Source organism: Podarcis filfolensis, assembly GCF_964270895.1.
Source record: "Podarcis filfolensis genome assembly, chromosome: 3".
NCBI lineage: Eukaryota > Metazoa > Chordata > Lepidosauria > Squamata > Lacertidae > Podarcis > Podarcis filfolensis.
In genome coordinates, this window is record NC_139606.1 from 93,349,479 (window position 1) to 93,368,045 (window position 18,567).

Consider the following 18,567-nt stretch of genomic DNA (forward strand, 5'->3'; position numbering starts at 1 on the left):
AACCTGAAGTGTATGTAACCCGAGGTATCACTGTATTTGGTACCATCAACCAACACTGCATTCAGGGCCACATCACATTGGAGAATTCCAAATAGCAATTAATACTCAACCTATCTGTAAATTATATATGTGAACTGGCCAAATGAGTGGGTCCCCCCCCTTAACGTACATGTGTTTAGAAGCTGCAGATGACTATATCATTGTGCAACTTTACTATAACTCGCAAATGTTTTCCCTCTTGATGTCTGTTCCTTGGACTTTGAATGCCATCTTTCTCTGAGAAAAGAACCAGTGTGGTGTAGTGGTTAAGAGTGGTAGACTCGTAATCTGGTGAACCAGGTTCGGTTCCCCGCTTCTCCACATGCAGCTGCTGGGTGACCTTGGGCTACTCACACTTCTCTGAAGTCTCTCAGCCCCACTCACCTCCCAGAGTGCCCTCTTGTGGGGGTGGAAGGGAAAGGAGAATGTTAGCCGCTTTGAGACTCCTCCGGGCAGTGATAAAGCAGGATATCAAATCCAAACTTTTCTTCTTCTTCTATAATTTGTTATAAACTGATGCTTTTCTTTCCAAATTCCTCCATGATTTTAAAAGAATATTGTTTGTTTTTTCCTCTGTGCAGGGTAAAAATGCCTTTTTCAAAGACCTTACTTCAATCCAGTTGTTGCCCAGCGGCGATGTGGATCCAGCTCTGCTGTCTATACGTCATCAAGTTAGTTAAAACCTTGGGGGAAATGAGTGACAGTTGTGTGTTTTGTCAAACTGAACTGCTACTGATGTGGCGGTCTTGTTTCCTTTGCAGTTCTTAACCAAACTGGTGAGTGCCGTGGCACAAGCCCAGTCTTCATCTCAGAAAACAAAAGAGAGCCCCGAAGAGCTAGTCGCCGTGTCTGTGAAAGACAGAGATTGGCCAGCCTTGGCTTTGGATTTGGCTCAGCACCTTCAGGTCACGGAGGATATAATTAGGCGGCACTATGTGTGTGAGCTCTACAACTATGGCCTTGATCACCTTGGAGAAGAGGTAAAAAAGGAAGTTAATGTGTAGCCTGTGTCAGAGGGCAACTGTTCCTCACAAGTACCGTATTTTTCTGTGTATAAGACTCGGTTTTTTCCTGCTAGGTCTCCTGATTGATCCTCATGCTGTGGCTATGGGTTAAGCCTGTGACATAATATTATTTCCTTCTGTTGAATTGCCATTTGGGAAGCGAGTCTTAAAAAGTGTTGTTCCTCCCTCTTAGGCAGCCTTTATCCACCCTACATCCCACCTTGGTCTAATATGCCATCAGGGAGAAGGGTCCTTTGGACTTACCTGAAGGGTGTTTCTAAACGATGACAGACTGCGCCCAGGACCACATCCTATGTGGATGATTTTGGCTGTCCGTCTTAATATCTCAAATTTAATGGGTAGTCTGTTTTTGAAATTCCTAGGATCTGTTGTTGTCTGCATTGCAGGTGTGTTTCATTTTTTGTTTGTGTATCCTGCATTTGCTTACACCTCAGCTTGGCAAAACTTGGCTAGTTGAAAGTGTCCTGAAAGGCAACTAGGTTACTGCCTTTGAGCAACAGGTGGAGCTAAATCCACCTGGGTCCAGTATGACATCACACAGAAACACCCTTCAGGCGAGTCCAACAGAGGCTGGATAGCATCAGACTCTTAATCCCAGGGTCGTGGGTTCAAGCCCCATGTTGAGTGAAAGATTCCTGCACTGCTTTGTTCAAATGACTAGATACTTGTGGCCCCTTCCAACTCTACAATTCTGTGATCAGACCCTTCTAAACTGGTTTAATCCAGTGGTGTCCAAACTTTTTTCAAAGAGGGCCAGATTTGATGAAGTGAAGGGCCGTAAGGGCTGACCAAAGTTGTTAACCTTTTATACTGACCGGCAGGCCGCATTAGGCCCCGAAACGGACTTTGGACATGCCTGGACTTTAATCATTGCCAATCTTGTTTTGAGGACAATCGTTTCCTTTGTGCCTAGGTTCCTCAGAAGAACACTGAAGTTCTGCTCTTAATATACCAGTGCTTTTCTTCTTTTTATATGATTGTGTTAACATGTCCTGTAATATTCAGGCTATTCTTCAAGTACACGACAAAGAAGTCCTTGCATCTCAGCTGTTGGTGCTGACCGGACAGAGGCTTGCCTACGCCTTACTGCACACCCAGACCAAGGAAGGCATGGAGCTACTGGCCAGGCTGCCTCCAACACTCTGCACATGGCTTAAAGCTATGGTAATGTCCTTTGACTAAAAGCATCTTTTTACCTCAAATAGCACAAGAAAGAAGAGAGAGTGTTTAAGATTTCACCGAGCCCATAAGTTTATTAAGTGCTTCATACTATGTTGTTGGCATCTGTCTGTCTCGAGGGACAATGGAGTGCACCTAAGGGGGTGAAGTCAAACCGTGTTAGCAGCACCAAAGTGATCTATCTGGAGCACAAGCCTGGGCAGTGTGTATGGAGGTTTTTGGCTGCTCAGATGACAAGACGCCCCTTGGCCTCATTGATGTGGTCCAAAGGAAAGCAGAGCAATACATTTGGCACCATCCTGGCAGCAAGAGTTGCTGGAAGGAGGCATACAAGGCACCATCCAACTATCTTGGGGACTCCATTCTGGATTTGTGTAGGGTTTACTCCTTAGCCTTTTCTTCTCTTGAAGATACCCTGCAAGGCAGTGGTTTACGATCGGAGTTTTCCTTCTTTTAGATGGGCTACCTTCCCAGGTTGACAAGCCTCATTTGCCCCTTAGTGCTTCATACACTTGGTATAAAAAGATATAAATATCTAGAGAAGCATTTCACATCTGAAAGTTTCCAAAGTGAGGCTGTCTCTGCTCTAAGCAGTGCCCGCTCTGAGTGGGTTAATATGCATGAATAATTTCTGACTAAGATTCGTACTTGAGGTGATGCCTGCGTCTTATATGACTGTTAATCTTCAGCCAGAGTGTGCCATGTGGCATGGAATCTGGACTCTACTGCAGATCTGGCTACAAAGACATGCCTGGCATTGTACCTCATGTAGTGGGGATCAGATGACTCCAGGAAGTCTTCGCTGTCACTGCCCCCCTCCCCTTCTTAAAAACAAAACACAGTAAATGTTAACTTGGAAGTTAATGCCTGCCTGGTTCAGCAGGGCTCCTTATAATTGCAGTCTAAATAACGGAATTTGCTCACAAAGCATAGTAAGTAGGACCAATCTTGGGCATAAGGTGGTTGTATCTCTCTAGGATTAGCAGCCATTTGAACAAACAAGCATGGCCTTAGAGCAGGAGCACACTACCTTATTTGATGTTAGTATTTCAGTATACATATGTACTACAACAGGGCTTTTGTATGCCACTCTCTTGACTCTGCTGTGCAGGTAGGAACGAAACCACTGTAATACAGTGCCTCTGCTGCTCAGCCAGAGCAGTCAGGCCAGGTATCAAAAGCTGTTGAAAGATCAAGGAAGAATAACAGGGCTACACTCCCTCTGTCCCTTCTTGGATATAGGTGGACCTAACTTACTTGTGTTCATTAGTTTTTATGGATCTACTCCAAGTACCTCTTACTTGAATGCTACCCAATAACCACCACTTGCCCTGGGTATGCAAGGTAAAGGTAAAGGTACCCCTGCCCGTACGGGCCAGTCGTGTCCGACTCTGGGGTTGCGCGCCCATCTCGCTTAAGAGGCCGGGGGCCAGCGCTGTCCGAAGACACTTCCGGGTCACGTGGCCAGCGTGACAAGCTGCATCTGGCGAGCCAGCGCAGCACACGGAAACGCCGTTTACCTTCCCGCTAGTAAGCAGTCCCTATTTATCTACTTGCGCCCGAGGGTGCTTTCGAACTGCTAGGTTGGCAGGCGCTGGGACCGAGCAACGGGAGTGCACGCCGCCGACCTGATGATCGGCAAGTCCTGGGTGCTGAGGTTTTACCCACAGTGCCACCCGCGTCCCTGGGTATGCAAAGGGTGCACTTAATCCTATTTGTGGCTAAACCAAGTACATACATTACTATTACTTTCATTAATTATAAAATTTATATAGAGTCCTTCATCCGAAGATCACAATATAAAAACACAAAAATGCACGCCATAATAACAAAAGAGAACAATCCTGCCCCCTGGTCAAAATCTCAGAAATAGTCCAGAAAGAGGGGGGAAAGGGGGTGCCCTTGTCCAGCTTCAAAGTGATGACCTCTTTGTGGCCCACCAGAACAAACAGGCAGCTCTGCTCTTCTGGTTGTAGCAGTTGCAGATCAGCCAGCTGGCTGCTCAATGCCAGATGTCAAATCAGCCATGAATTAAAGTTGCTGCTGAAGCCATGGCCTCCAGTAGTCTCATTGATGTTCTTAGCTAATGGTGGATTAAAGCAACAGGTTTACCGGTGAGTAAGAGGGGCACTGGAGGCAGAGGTTCAGAGTTCTGTTCCCTATATGTATTCTCTTTCTCACTGGCAGCCACAGACATCATCAGCACTGTCCATCACCTGACCATAAGAGGGTCATGGTTTCCCCTCTGCCACGGAATAGTTAGTCTGTGTTACAGTGATCTTCACAAACACTGAGGTTTCCTTACGGCAGCTAAGTAGGGATTTGTAGCTGCACCCCTTGCATCCAGACACCAGTGTTGCTTTTGTGGAGTATGCAAATAGCCAAGGACCAGGCTCATTGCTTTAGAATACCATGATGTGTTTCTGGAAAAAATAACCCACAAAATTGGAAGGTGCCTCATAAGCATTTAAGTGACAATCCTGCATTTCCGTTGCCTAGTGCTGTAGCTTGAAAATTGCTTTTATAGGCGAATGCCTGACGACTTGTGTTTCCCCTCCCCTTTCTCTGCAGGACCCACAGGATCTTCAAAATGTAGATGTGCCAATCACCACAACCGCAAAGCTAGTAGACAAAGTGATAGAACACTTACCGGAAAACCACGGGCAGTACAGTGTTGCCTTGAATCTAATTGAGGCGGTGGAAGCAATGTCATGATGGCAAGGTCACAATTTCTGCTGCTAGTTTTGAACCGTTCTTACGTACAAGTCCAGTGCATGGCTCTTGTACGTACAGATGCAGAACCAAATGGTTTCAAGTGACTTTTGTAAACTAACCCTTTTAAGGCTTTTAGGAGATGCTACCCATGTGAAGTTCTACCTTACTGTGGAGGGTAATACCAGCAACCTATCATCTTTGTATATTTGTCTATATAACCTTAAATATTTATTTCTAACTTGAAGCACTTGCGCAGTAGTTCAGGTTTAAGAACAGCTTTGTCGTCCAGATTAACATATTAGAGTTTTTCATGTGCTAGATGATAGACTGTTGCATTTTAAATGTTAAATTGAGAGGAATTTAATTAGAAGCTGAGAAAGCAGGAGCTCCTACGTGTATGTTGCTTCTGGTTTTCAGAGTAGTCTCTTGGCTGCTTTTAGCAAGGAGCTAGCTGGGTGGAGGCTTACAGCATTAAATAATTACTTCATACAATCATCATGCTTGGACAACTGGGCAAGGGGCAGCTCATTCTTAAAAAGATTGTTCCATTGGGAGGGCAGAGTGCACAAGTTAATTTCAAAATCTTGAAACAGAAGCTGCCTCTTGTATGTTCTGATAAAGTCTCAGAAATAAAATTAGGAATCTAATTTAAGCCAATCACGTTCTGTAGAAGCATTAGTCTTTTTGTAACATTGATTGTTGTACAGTTTATTGTAAAAATATTGTAAATTGTCCAGCCCCTAGGTTCCCTGTGTTGAAATTTCAGCTTTCTGTACACAGCTGTCCAATATATGAAGTATTAAAAATAAACTAGTCATTCTTCTGTGGTGTGCACTGGTCTTATGAAGTACAACACATATTTGGGTCTTAGAACCACAGATTTCCAGTGGGTGCAATAGGAATAGTTTGGATCTCATAGGGCAGAAGGCAGAAATCAACCTGTAAAGGAGGGAATATAGTTGCTGTTCAGTTTGCAGCAGGGTTTGTGGGCAACAGTCTATAGACCTAAGGATAACATGATCACTTCTTAACTATAATTGAAAAATTAGTGCAGGTTGAAATTACCCAGTTACCTTGCTGGCATGTATGTTTGTCTGCTGTTAATACTGGGTTGACAGCTGGTTAGCATGAAACCTTGACCAGCAAGAAAGGGGGACTCACTTGTTACTAAGAAATCTTATACCCTTAAGAACACCAAAGACCACCTGGCATCTCTTACAAGCAGTTTATTAATGTACAAGCTTACGTATATACACCAAACCAGTTTTCAAATAAACATTCCAACATCTTTCCCCACAGTAGTATTGTGTGTTTTCTCATTACACACATTTCTTAGAAATAAGTCAGCAAAATAGCAGGTTGCTTTTGAGAGAGCATGGAGACGTGGTTGCTATTTCCCACCAAGTGTTTCCCTGCATCGTGCACAGAGTGTGTCTGCTGAATCCGCAGTGTATTTTCGACAGCGCAGGCATTTTGATTTGGCAGCCGGTAGAACTATGACTTTATAGGCAGACTCTTCCCGGATATCACCACCTATGGAAAGAATCAGACTCAGCATTTAGGTAGACCTCTCCATCTCTTGCTCACCCACCCCAAGAAACAAGGGAAGGTACAACTAGTCCAAACAGATGCCAAACTGGAAGTTATTTCCTTCTGCACTTACCTTCTAAGTTGATCAGAAATGTCCCTTTAATCATATCATCTGTGCTTATGTCTCTCGGGACTTCACTAAGCAGCGTCGTTTGTGATGCCATCATTATTTCGTTTAGCTGGGATGTACTGGAACACTCCTCGTGTTGCAGCACCTGGACGTGAATGATTGCATTTAGAGAAGGCTGCGGCTGAAGTTAAGCAGGTCCAGCCATAAAGCCTGCCAGCCCTACTGATCTCTTTGAAACAGTGGTTCTCAAACAGTGTGGCAGGAGAGGATGTCAAGTGTGGCAAAAAGATTCAAGGATAATCAAACATTTAAATATTTCAGTGCAGTACAGTATCAAAATATCTTTTTTAATTTGAAGAATATGGATAGATATCTTTACAAAACAACAGCAAAAGCATCAAGCAATACTGTGGACAAACCTAGTTGTGATCCAGAATCGAACTGGAGAATAGCACTATTTTCCCCTGCCCCAGCTGTTTATTTTAATCTTTTTACATACCAACTTCAGCTACTCTGAATTTCAGAAGTGTGTACAAATTTATACAATGAGTATATTAGAACCATTATTCAGAGTAAAGCTAATTTAAGATGCCTGTGTGAAAAAAAACAAAAATGGATGTTTCAGCCAGGAGTGGAAAAGACTGCAACAGGCAAGCCTCTTTAGGAAAATCGTTCAAAAGGCCTCTTCCTTTGTCGCTGAAAGATTTACATCTGATAGACAAGGCAACAAGAGAACCGTCAGCAGAAAGCTTCAAGACATGGTTAGGCTGGCATAGGAAGAAGCGCTCCTCTGGTATTTTGGTCGCAAGCTGCATAGGGCTTTAAAGGTAAACACTAGGGCTGTGTGATACATCATCCAAAACCAGTTTGAAGTCCATATCATGATACGTTATCAGTACGTATCAGTACGTTTCCGAGCACAATTCAAAGTGTTGGTGCTGACCTTTAAAGCCCTAAACGGCCTCGGTCCAGTATACCTGAAGGAGCGTCTCCACCCCCATCGTTCAGCCCAGACACTGAGATCCAGCGCTGCGGGCCTTCTGGCAGTTCCCTCTTTGCGAGAAGTGAGGTTAGAGGGAACCAGACAGAGGGCCCACCCTGTGGAACATCCTCCCTTCAGATGTGAAGGAAATAAGCAGCTATCCTATCTTCAAAAGACATCTGAAGGCAGCCCTGTTCAGGGAAGTTTTTAATATTTAATGCTGTATTGTTTTTAACATTTGATTGGGAGCCGCCCAGAGTGGCTAGGGAAACTCAGCCAGATGGGTGGCGTATAAATAATAAATTATTATTATTATACCGGTTTCATAATTTTTGACCTAGCAATATATTGTGTGCGCTATGCAAAAATCACAATGTGGGGAAAACCATGAAGCCAGCCAATGCCTCTACATGGTTCCATCCTTATTTCAGACACTGTGATATATCAGTATATTGCGATGATTAGCTGGTGATATATCACAAAGTTGAAAACGCAGTGCTAGTAAACACCAGCACCTTGCTTAAGGCCCTGAAGTGAACATCTAGTCAATGAGATTCTTTTAAAACTGCTGCAAAAATGAGTGACCTTTGTTGCACTTGTCGGAATTCTGGAAGCCAAGCTCTGTACTAATTGATGTTTGAACAAATGGTATTGATTTTCCCACTTACCTCCATTAATTCAAAGAGCAGTCCAGGCTCAATCACAAGTACCACCTGATATTCCAAAGCATTTTTGCCAGGGATCGAACCCAGGAAAGCATCTCTCACTGCACATGCTCCCTCCACTGCTTCTTCAAGGCCGGGTTTCTTCCATACGGGACTTGTGTTCATCCAGCCAGAACGAAACACGCTATCTGACTCTTTGAAAGAAAGAAAAAGGTTAATACCCAAAGCAACTGTTCATACAGTCAACCCTGGAACACCCCTGCGAAGCTAAAGCTGTCAGTTAAAATTTCACTTATTGGGGCACTCTTAATATTTTAGCTTCAGATCATCAATATTACAAGATTTTAAAAGACTCCAATCTTTTTCTAAAATGATTAGTTTAACTCTCTTGGGGGGCCTGCAGGCAGTTCCACCATTCCAGCCAATGCACAGACAGTTCTTCAAATGTTTAGATAAAGGAATTCCCAGGGATTCTCAAACACACTGCTAAGGCTATAACATACAAGAGCCCTGCGTGAAGAAGCACCTGACAGCTCCAGCTACCTTACCTTTCTGATACGGAAGGTACTGGAATACCTCTTCAGCCAAATGAGGAAGGATTGGTGCAAAAGAACGAACCACCGTGTCGAAAATTGCAGCTAAGGCTGTTTGGCATGAGCGGCGCTTGGGATCTTTTTCTTCTTCACAATAAAGTCTGAAATGGGGGGGATTGAACTTTTAGATATTGGTAGGAATTAAAAGCCGGAATGATGCCATTTTAAACTGGGAATGTCCAAGTATTTGCCCTTCTATATTTCAAACAACTAATATACTTTCGCATTTGGCAAATTAATACGTGTGTGTGTGTGTGTGTGTGTGTGTGTGTGTATCAACACACAAATAGCACTGAACCCAGTGGTTTTGGTACCGATGGCTAGAATTTTTTCACACTGTTTTATTTAGGGGGGAGTGAAGCACACACAAAATCAAAAATTAAATTTCAGGTTTAAGATTCCACTCGCACATATGATGGAAGCTTTTGCAAGCTAGTAACAACAAAGGCCTGGTTCATGTATTGCTTGTGCATCTCTGCGTGTGCATTGAGGTTTCCTAAAGACAAGCTTTCTTAAGCGGGAACCAAGGTGTAGTGAATAGGGAGACTCGCATTAGTAAGGGTACACTATTATACATACCTGTCCTTGATTATGCTAAAGTAAAAACTAGACAGCTCTCTAGTATGGAAGGCTTGCAGTAATCGTATGACTTTGCCATAGTCATATTCCTTATACGCTGTTGTAACCTGAAAAAATAAAATACAAAAACAGACAGCTAAATTAAGAAGCAAGTACTGAAGATTCAGAAACCACAGGAAGAGAAAGAGCCTTTCTCCACTCACACCTCCATGCCCAGTATTTACATAAGAGAGCCTGTTGGATCAGGCCAATGGCCCATCTGCTCCAGCATTTTGTTCTCACAGTGGCCAATCAAATGCCTCCAGGATTTAAAGACAGGAGTACTACTGGAGGGGGGGGGGGAATGCCCCAAAAGTCCTGATTTGCTTATATGTACATAAGTTTTTAGCATTGCGGCTCTAGCCCTCTGGAATCGGTTACCTGCTGAAATTAGGCAGGCACTTAGAATCATGACATGTAGGTGCCCACTGAACAGGTTTTTGCTAAAGGTTTTCTGGGAGTCATTTATGAAACCCTGGTTATGCATCTGTAGAGGTAGCTTTATTGTTTCTTCAGAGTTTGTAGGAATGGTTTTAATGGTTTTTTTGAATTTGCATTTTATCTTAAATTTGTCCCATTGTACATTGCTTGGATTTGTGAAGCGGTTAACAAATGTGCTAAATAAAAAATAAATAATGCCTTGGCTGAATTATGACCACTAGGGGCTCCCCAATTCATATTTAAAATTCTCTATGCTTTGAGTACAAAATGCTATTTAATAATAATAAAAAAAATATTATTTACACTCTGCGCATCTGGCTAGATTTCCCCAGCCACTCTGGGTGGATTCCAGCGAAATATAAAAACATAATAAAATGTCAATCATTAAAAACATCCGCAAGCCTGTTGTAATCATAAGGAGGGTCTCTCTTATGCTCCAGATTGGCATTCATGACAAAACACTGTCTAACTACTAGGACCTTAGCTTAAATATGATTCAATCCAACCTCTCTTCTAAGTAATTCACAGAGCTGACTGCTCAAAGGCTCACATCCTTCTGCTGTATGCACTTATAACTCCTAGTCCTCCTCCTTCCCTGCTTACCTTGTTTGCATAGCCCTGCAGCAGGTGGAGCATATACTGGTCTATTACATACATCTCTGATGTGGGGACTGTGTCCGTCTCCGGAGTGAAGCCGGCCAGGTTGCCGAGCAAGAAACGGAGCGTGTTCCGAAGCTATCAACAAACCAGTCAGCAACATGCATTAATCAGGATAACTCCACAAAATCCAGAATGATACAGCAGTAATAATTTAAAACAGGTTTTGCTACCAATAGTGCCATTAACATTTCAGAGGCTTTTCTAATTCCTTGAGAATGCTGGAGACTCCTATCTGGTCACTTTTCCAATACAAGCTTTGTTTCACAATTTGGGGTGGAAAGAAAGGAGACTGTTTATAGTTGCCTGGAAATCACCTCAAGGTGATCCTCCCTGATCCTAAAGGAGTTTGAAATCATGTCAAGAAGTCACATGATCTCCAAATGCTTTCAGCTCTTCCCTTCCTCTCCTTTCCAAAGCTCTATGTGGCTTGCAATATACAATGGAGGAATACCAGATCAGAGGACTGCCCAATTGTTATCAGTGCCAAGGCCCTAGGGCTGGAAAGGAAAGTTATGGCAAACACAAGGTAGCTGGACTTTACTGCCTAGGCACACGCATCACATGATGCAACATCAGTTTCCCAAAATTCCAGCTGAATGGCCTGTCAAGTGGGAAGAGTAGGAGACACTGGGCTTTGACAACAGCCTTGAGTTGGCTGCAATACTGTCAGTTTGCATCCCTTAGTGCAGAAAGTATTGATCTGATGTGTAGAGATCTTTCATATTCTAATTAATTCAAGAGGAAGCTTCTCTGTGTGAAAGAAACAAGCAGAAGGTTCATGATGTTTGGGTTATTCCTTCAGAGAAGCTGAGTACAGCTGGCTTAAACTGGTTCTGTTATCTCTTCTGTCAAGGTCATGCTGGCTAAAAAAAGGCCAGAAGGAGCCTGGGTTTCACTTTCTCTTTCTATCTCTCTTCCTTCTGGTGTGGTGTTCTGCACATAGTATACTCAGCACTAAAGTTTAGTCTTATTGTAAGTTATTGTAAGTTTAAGTTAAGTCTGCTGCAACTGGATTTCTTATGGACAGTGCCAATCCTGAATGTATTAGATTTGTGACCATTATGCTCATTTGTCTTCAGTAGCTCTGCTGGATGAAATACAATTGCCTCTGGTCTATTTTTTGGGAATCCTGCAATGTGTTTTAAGTTTTTACTCTGCTAACTATACATTGGAGTTCTGCTCTGGATCAGTATTGAGGAGAATTCCATGACAAACACATCTAGTTCTACCATAAGAATAGGAAGCAAACAAACAGCTGAATGCAATCACACTGCAAGTATTTTGTTGCCCTTTCCTGTCAAGTTATCTAAGGCTGGGCTGCAGCAAGTGGTAGCTGAAACAGAAACTACAGAGAAGATCTCAAACATTATTTCCTGGTTATGCATTCTACAAAACAAACTGACAGTTTTAAATCTGAAATGGCTCCTACTGAAGAGGAGACACTCTGTTTTTCTTCTTACTGTTGTTATTATTCTCTTGGCTTCCTACCTTGTTGATGTCATCTCGTGCAGAGTTAAGCACAGCTGGCCCAATAAGAACTTCCGCAAAGACATTCGACTCTGCCACCCACCAGCGTAGGATATCGGCGCCATATGGAGGGTCTGTACTGTGGTCCTGTGAGTGTAAAGATTGGGTGGGTAGGGGGAGAGATTAAAAGAGAGAGACTAGCTCTGCAAACCTGCTGAATTTACACAGTGGGTGAGAGCCAACAGCTCCATTCTGCTACTGGAAGCCAGCACAACAACTCCTGCTAGTGCAACAGGACTTTCCTCTCTTCTTCTCCTCTCCCAAATCCGCTCAGGTCAGGTGAACCCCCAGAACCGGGGTGGGGTGGGGAGGAGGACTGTTCTATCAGGCAAGCAGAAATGGAACAAACTCTTTAAGCGTTACGTTGGAAGTCTACCTAGCATGTTTCGTTGACAACACACATTTTCCTGGAGCACAAAAAGCACCAACTGCTTACAGATTTCTGGAATGAAATCTTGACATGCAGCCACCCCACAATTCAACTGGACCAGAGATTTTCAAATGAAAATTAGCAGCATAGTTGCTGTTCCTTATTGCTCTGCAGAGCACAACACACACACACACACACCTATGTCATGCTTGCTAGTGCAAAGCTTGGGGGGGGGGCGGAAGGGAGAGAAAAGTCAAACCACACTTGCTGTCAACTTGGAGCCATCAAGGATTGTGGCAGGACAAGCTACATCAAAGGATCAGCATTACTTTTTACTTGAAAAGCTTTCAAGTCACAGACATGGGGGCGTGCAGGGAAGTTCCTTGCTGCTGTAAAAACTACTACACAGCAACTACTGATGTTCTTGCCTAGAGAGAAAGGGGAAGTACCATAGTTTAGGGGTAGTAGGCTCCAGGTTCAATCATTGAGAAGGACTCCTGGTCTGAAAACCTGGAGAGTTGCCATTAAGCTAGGTGGACCGCTGGTCTGACTCAGTGTAAGGCAGGAGATGGTCTGTTCCCCATTTCTTCCCCTGGCACAGAAATGTAGTAGAATGCTGTGGACAGATAGAACTCTATGCCCCTCCTCTGCCAGCCTCAAGCATGCTAACAATTCCCCTAGCCCCAGCCATTAAATTTTTAAAGCCTGGTTTAGCAAAAGCTGCAGCCAATTTCTCTCCTCCTGTTTAGAATTGTGCTTGTTTACTTTGGGAGGTCTGCTCCAAAAGATGAATCCCCCTTACTGAACAAGGAGTGGGGCAGCCCTAGCAGAATAAGCAACTCAGTTACAAGTATGTAGTGAAACAATTTATACAACTCTCGTCTCTTTTCCTCTCTCTCCGCTCCCCAACTGCTCACCTCCCCTCCTTTTTCTATTTTCCTCTAACTCATTACTGTCATCTGCCATCTGAACTGCGCTATAATAAGTAGCAAAAAAGAAAAACTAAGCATGGTCAAGAGGAGTACTGGAGTAACAATTGTAGCATGCACCGAACTTCAGGAAAATACATTCCCAAACCAACCTGCACGCTAAATATTTCCTTCATACACATTAAAATCAGAACAAATAAAATACCAGGATTACCTTCAAATCCTGATATCAGAACTTCTAAATTTAAAATGATATGGTGGCACAGAACAACTCAGCCAACATGTGAAGCATACATTAGAACAGACCTGTTTGATAAAGGTCAAAGAACCAGACCCAAAATGTTCCTATATAAAATAAGAGGGTTGCTTGGGTAGAGGGTCTAGCTACTGATTCCCATTTAAAGATGCTGCTGTCCTGGTCTCCATTGGCACATGGTATGGCATCAAGTAGCTGAACCCTTATTAATTCACTGGGGATTGCTCCACATTCCCAGATCCAAGAGCTCTGGCAAAGTAGAAATTCGGGGTCTATCAAATCTAGCCAGAGCAGCCAAAGGACCAGGTAGGAGCTGGGCAGTGAACATCAATACACAAGCTAAACAGTTGATCAAAACGTTAAGTCAAGCACAAGTTGAGCTTCAAGCCACCAGGCATGAAAACCATTCCCACCCCCGCAGAACAGGCACTGATAAGCAAGGTAAAGCAGCAATAAAACTGGTCTGTTTTTATGATGATTGATATATGCAAGCGAGGCTGCCAAGGGCTGTGTTTCAACGACTGTTTCAGGATACACAAGGAAGCTCAGCTTCAGAAAGACACTTTAGGAAGCTTTTCCATCAGCAGCAATAAAAATCTGCTCTTTTCAACAATTGGAGCGAAGTGTTACCTTCGTGCCATATTTCCCCTTCCCTCTAAAGCCATCAGAAGCAGACTGAGGTTTTAATGAAGTTTCAGTATAACCGGACTAGGCACAGAACAACTTCCGAGTACTCTTCTACAGAACCTGCTGAACAGGAAATTCTAGAATAAAAGCAACATGCATGATCTTGAAAATATCGTACCTAATCCTAAGAGACTGCTGCATGCACCCAGTGCACCAAAATTCTATATAAAAGGCAAGAGGGTTGCTTGGGTACTCAAAAGTATCTTGCTGACACAGCTGAAACGTAACAAAACCATGTCCTTGAGACCGCTTTACGTTAATACGGCACAAGTAATTCACGTGGAAGATGAGCTTAGAAGCCAACATTTGAGGGACATATAGACCTGGTGTGAATATGGCAATTGAACCATGGTTTATTGTGACATGCACAAACCTAGGACTCGTGCTCCTCCACACCTCTCCTCCTCTAGCGAAATATGAGGTTGGAGGCTTTCACTTCAGATTTCTATTAAATCAGTTTAATGCTGCATCCAAATCCTATACTAGTTAATTCTAACTATAGTTAGTTGGGGGGAGGGGAAAACCAGCTTTGTAATTTACATTTCAAGCAACCACAGTTAACCTAAGTGCAATTTTATCACTTTGAACATAACTCTTAAACTGTGGTTAATCTGAAGTGGAAGTGACAGCTTCCAACTTCCTCTTCGCAGTCACAACAGAGGAGGGGAGGTGGGAGCACCTAAGGCTTGTTCTCATAATGATAAGTCAGTGTTTATTATGCCTATGATCTCTTTCACCAATGCATCTGCCTTTACCTCCCTTCCAGCCTGATCTTGGTTAAGCTACCCACTCATCCTGCATGCTATGCTCTCAGCTAAACCTTTCAACTCCAGAACATAGAAAGCTGCCCTATTGGTTCCTCTAGCCCAGTGGCTCTCCAAAGTCTCAAGCAGTGGACTTGCCCATCATTTGCTACTTTATCCTTCCGCACAATGGGTACTCTGCTGCTGTGATACCCTAAGAACATGTCTTACTTGCCACCTTCTTAGTAATTCTTCTCTCACTGCTGAGCTGGGGATGGATTTAATGCAAAGCAAATTATTTCAGGCAGTAAATAATCGGACCTAGCTGAACCATTGCTACTCTGAGAAACTAATAGACTGAATTTTGTGATTTGGGAACGTAACAATGCAATACTCACATTGCCGCCATTGATGACTACATCCGGATCAACAACGTTGCCAATCGATTTAGACATCTTTTCTCCTTTTTCACCAAGAGTGAATCCATGAACCATAACAGCCCTAGAAGAAAGACCCTGACGCTGTCATTTCCATCCAGAGGTTCAACAGATAGTTACGATGTACTGTGTTCACTGCTTCCCGTGATATCTGGTTCCAGAAGCATCAACTTACTTAAACGGTGCCTTTTTTCGTGTTGCCACGCTGGTCAAGAGAGAAGACTGAAACCAGCCTCCCAGCTGGTCTTTCCCTTCCAAGTATAGATCAGCCCTTTCACCTGCATCTGAAGAAAGTCAAGAAAAAAGTGGCATTTTAAAGCAGGAATTTAGCTGCTGTGGAGCTTTTGCTTTAATGCCGTGTTATACTAATGTAACCCGTAAGACAGCTTTACAGCAAAGTTTACACAAAGCCTTTAAAAACACACACACCACCATCACACAATCTGAACATGCCTCATAAATAAAATACAAAATCTAACCATTTTTAAAGACACTTAAAAGACTTCAGAGTGCAAGTACTGTTAAGCTTCTTACTCCCAAATAAAAGGGTGAATCCAGTGGTTTGATTCAATAAAAGACACACCTCCTGTGACCTGAATAGGAGTGGGAAAGGTAGAATTTTGGCCAGTGCATCTTCTCACATCTCTGAAGTCTTATGCAAGAAGAAACCTCATTCACTTGCATTTCCTCCCCTAGCATAAGGCCTCTGTCCCATATTAAACCTATGAAAATGAGGGAGCATATTTATGAAAACAATCTAATTTGCCTTGCAATGGGAACTTCAACATTTCATTTTTTCCCCTCCACAGCAGTATTCAGTTACTCCTTTCACAGATTCCTTTGTCACACCATTTTTACAGCCCTCTGCTGTTTGTTTAAGGAATTTTGATATTTAAATTCTGCTGTAACAAGCACAACGTGACAAAGGTCACAGAGAAGTGATTTACTATGTAACACACCTATACACTAAAGTCATGCCTTAAGTGCGGCAGCAACTGTACTTTGGAACTCCCTGCCTATTGACATTAGGCAGGCACCTGCCAAAAGCTTTTCTTCTTTCAGCGGGCCTTGTGACACACTCCTTCAGTGAAGATGGGAGCAAAGTCTGGAGTGATTTCACCTTGGTCACTCCCCTCCTCAAACAACAAAGAATTCAATACATCATATAAACCTAAAACAGGAACTCTTGATATCGGGGGTTCCTGTGACAACTCATTCCCTGAAGTAGGTATCAATTAAAGCTGAGGCATGATGGAAACGAAAACTGTATTTTTCTTGACTAAACCTGAAAGGAGGATAAAGCTTGGCAGTTCACTATTAAAGACACAATACAGTGGTACCTCGGGTTAAGAACTTAATTCGTTCTGGAGGTCTGTTCTTAACCTGAAGCACCACTTTAGCTAATGGGGCCTCCTGCTACTGCTGCGCTGCCGGAGCAAGATTTCTGTTCTCATCCTGAAGCAAAGTTCTTAACCTGAGGTACTATTTCTGGGTTAGCGGAGTCTGTAACCTGAAACATATGTAACCTCAAGCATATGTAACCTGAGGTACCACTGTACTTATTTTCTGTCAGAAAAACTGTTTCACATTTGAACAAGAATTTTACTTATAATTCTCCGCAACAGAAGAGTTTCTATTAAAACTATCTCCTTCTAGAATGGCTATCCACTTTTCCTTTTCACATAAAAGCACCTCTAGCCCCTTCCTAAATCCTTTTCAGTCACCTAAGGAAATTAAACAGGTTTATCCTGCCTAACTAGCTGTTTCTTTAACATCCTCACTCTCTCCTAATTGGCCAGTTCTCCTCCCTGGTATGATTGGCTAAGGGTCCCCAAGATGATGACCCAATGGTCTGTCTGGGGCCCATGCAGAGACATGATTTGGTTACATATGTTCTTATATTTGTTTTAGACGTTTTATTGTTTTTAGATGTTATGTTATGTTTTGATTTTATTTTTCATTTCATTTTTTAAAGTCACGATAGGGTAACCTGCCCTGGGCTCCTTTGGGAGGAAGGGAAGGATACAAATTTAATAAACACACACACACGCACACATACACACACACACACACACACACACACACACACACACACACACACAAGGCACACACACTATAATTCAGTGAAATGCAATGCACACAAGGCTCCCAACATGCGTAAGGTTTAATGGCAGGATGTTGTTGCTCTGATTACACACCCACTGCAAACATGGCACTACTCTGGCAGTCCAGAGGGCACAGGAAACTTCCTGCAGAGATTTTATTTGGAGATGGTTAAGATGAAAACCTCAAGCTTTCAATTTAAAAAATGGAGGGGAAAGACTTCAGCTCGACAAAGCTGCATTCCTGTAAAAAGTCACTTGGATTAATCCCCCATTGAAAGAAGTGGGATGCCCGCAAAACAAATGCCAGTGTGGTGTGGTGGTTAAGAGTGGTGGACTTGTAATCTGGGGAACCAGGTTCGCTTCCCCGCTCCTCTACATGCAGCTGCTGGGTGACCTTAGGCTAGTCACACTTCTCTGAAGTCTCTCAGCCTCACTCACCTTGTTGTTGGGGAGGAAGGGAAAGGAGATTGTTAGCGGCTTTGAGACTCCTTAAGGGGAGTGAAAGGCGGGATATCAAGTCCAAATGCACTTCCGGGTTAGCGCCATCGGCAATGGCGGAGTTCCTCTGATCGAGAGGAACCTGCTCCGCGAAAATCGGGTCTTGCCGCCGCGGCGAAGGCGGAGACCCTTCAAAAATCCCAGGCGGAGGAAGCCTGGGAATGTGGGATTCGGCTGACACCAGGAGCGCCTCCCCTACTCGCAAGGAAACCCCTTTTTCGGGGACCCGAAGCGACGTGGGGTGAGTGGCGCGGTGTTTTGAATCGACCGCTATTTTTACGGAGTGAAGCCGCACAGCTGTTGCCGGAGAGCGCTGACTTTTTCCTGTGGACAATTGGACTCTAAACAAGTACCTGTGAGTAGAACGGAAAATTGGATTAAGAAACATTTTAATTTGGCACTGATGCGGGAAGGTTCTAAACAGGAAGTCCGCCTTCC

At 43.4% G+C, this 18,567-nt stretch overlaps 2 protein-coding genes across 2 annotated transcripts in view; one reads left to right on the plus strand and one right to left on the minus strand.

Moving 5' to 3' along the window:
* Positions 1-5,781, plus strand: part of RAB3GAP2 (RAB3 GTPase activating non-catalytic protein subunit 2) — a 51,739-nt gene extending 45,958 nt beyond the window's left edge. Inside the window, exons 32-35 of the mRNA XM_083604835.1 lie at positions 621-710; positions 801-1,019; positions 2,070-2,228; positions 4,815-5,781. Coding sequence (XP_083460961.1) covers positions 621-710; positions 801-1,019; positions 2,070-2,228; positions 4,815-4,958 — 612 coding nt within the window. The 3' untranslated portion in view covers positions 4,959-5,781. The remainder of the gene's footprint in view (positions 1-620; positions 711-800; positions 1,020-2,069; positions 2,229-4,814) is intronic.
* A 388-nt stretch (positions 5,782-6,169) lies between these two features.
* The window catches only part of IARS2 (isoleucyl-tRNA synthetase 2, mitochondrial), a 38,956-nt gene continuing 26,558 nt past the window's right edge, over positions 6,170-18,567 (minus strand). The window contains exons 15-23 of the mRNA XM_083605022.1: positions 15,702-15,810; positions 15,488-15,590; positions 12,066-12,191; positions 10,521-10,652; positions 9,438-9,544; positions 8,814-8,959; positions 8,269-8,459; positions 6,622-6,763; positions 6,170-6,491 (exon numbers count right to left, since the gene is read on the minus strand). Of these exons, the coding sequence (XP_083461148.1) occupies positions 6,349-6,491; positions 6,622-6,763; positions 8,269-8,459; positions 8,814-8,959; positions 9,438-9,544; positions 10,521-10,652; positions 12,066-12,191; positions 15,488-15,590; positions 15,702-15,810 (1,199 nt within the window). The 3' untranslated portion in view covers positions 6,170-6,348. The remainder of the gene's footprint in view (positions 6,492-6,621; positions 6,764-8,268; positions 8,460-8,813; positions 8,960-9,437; positions 9,545-10,520; positions 10,653-12,065; positions 12,192-15,487; positions 15,591-15,701; positions 15,811-18,567) is intronic.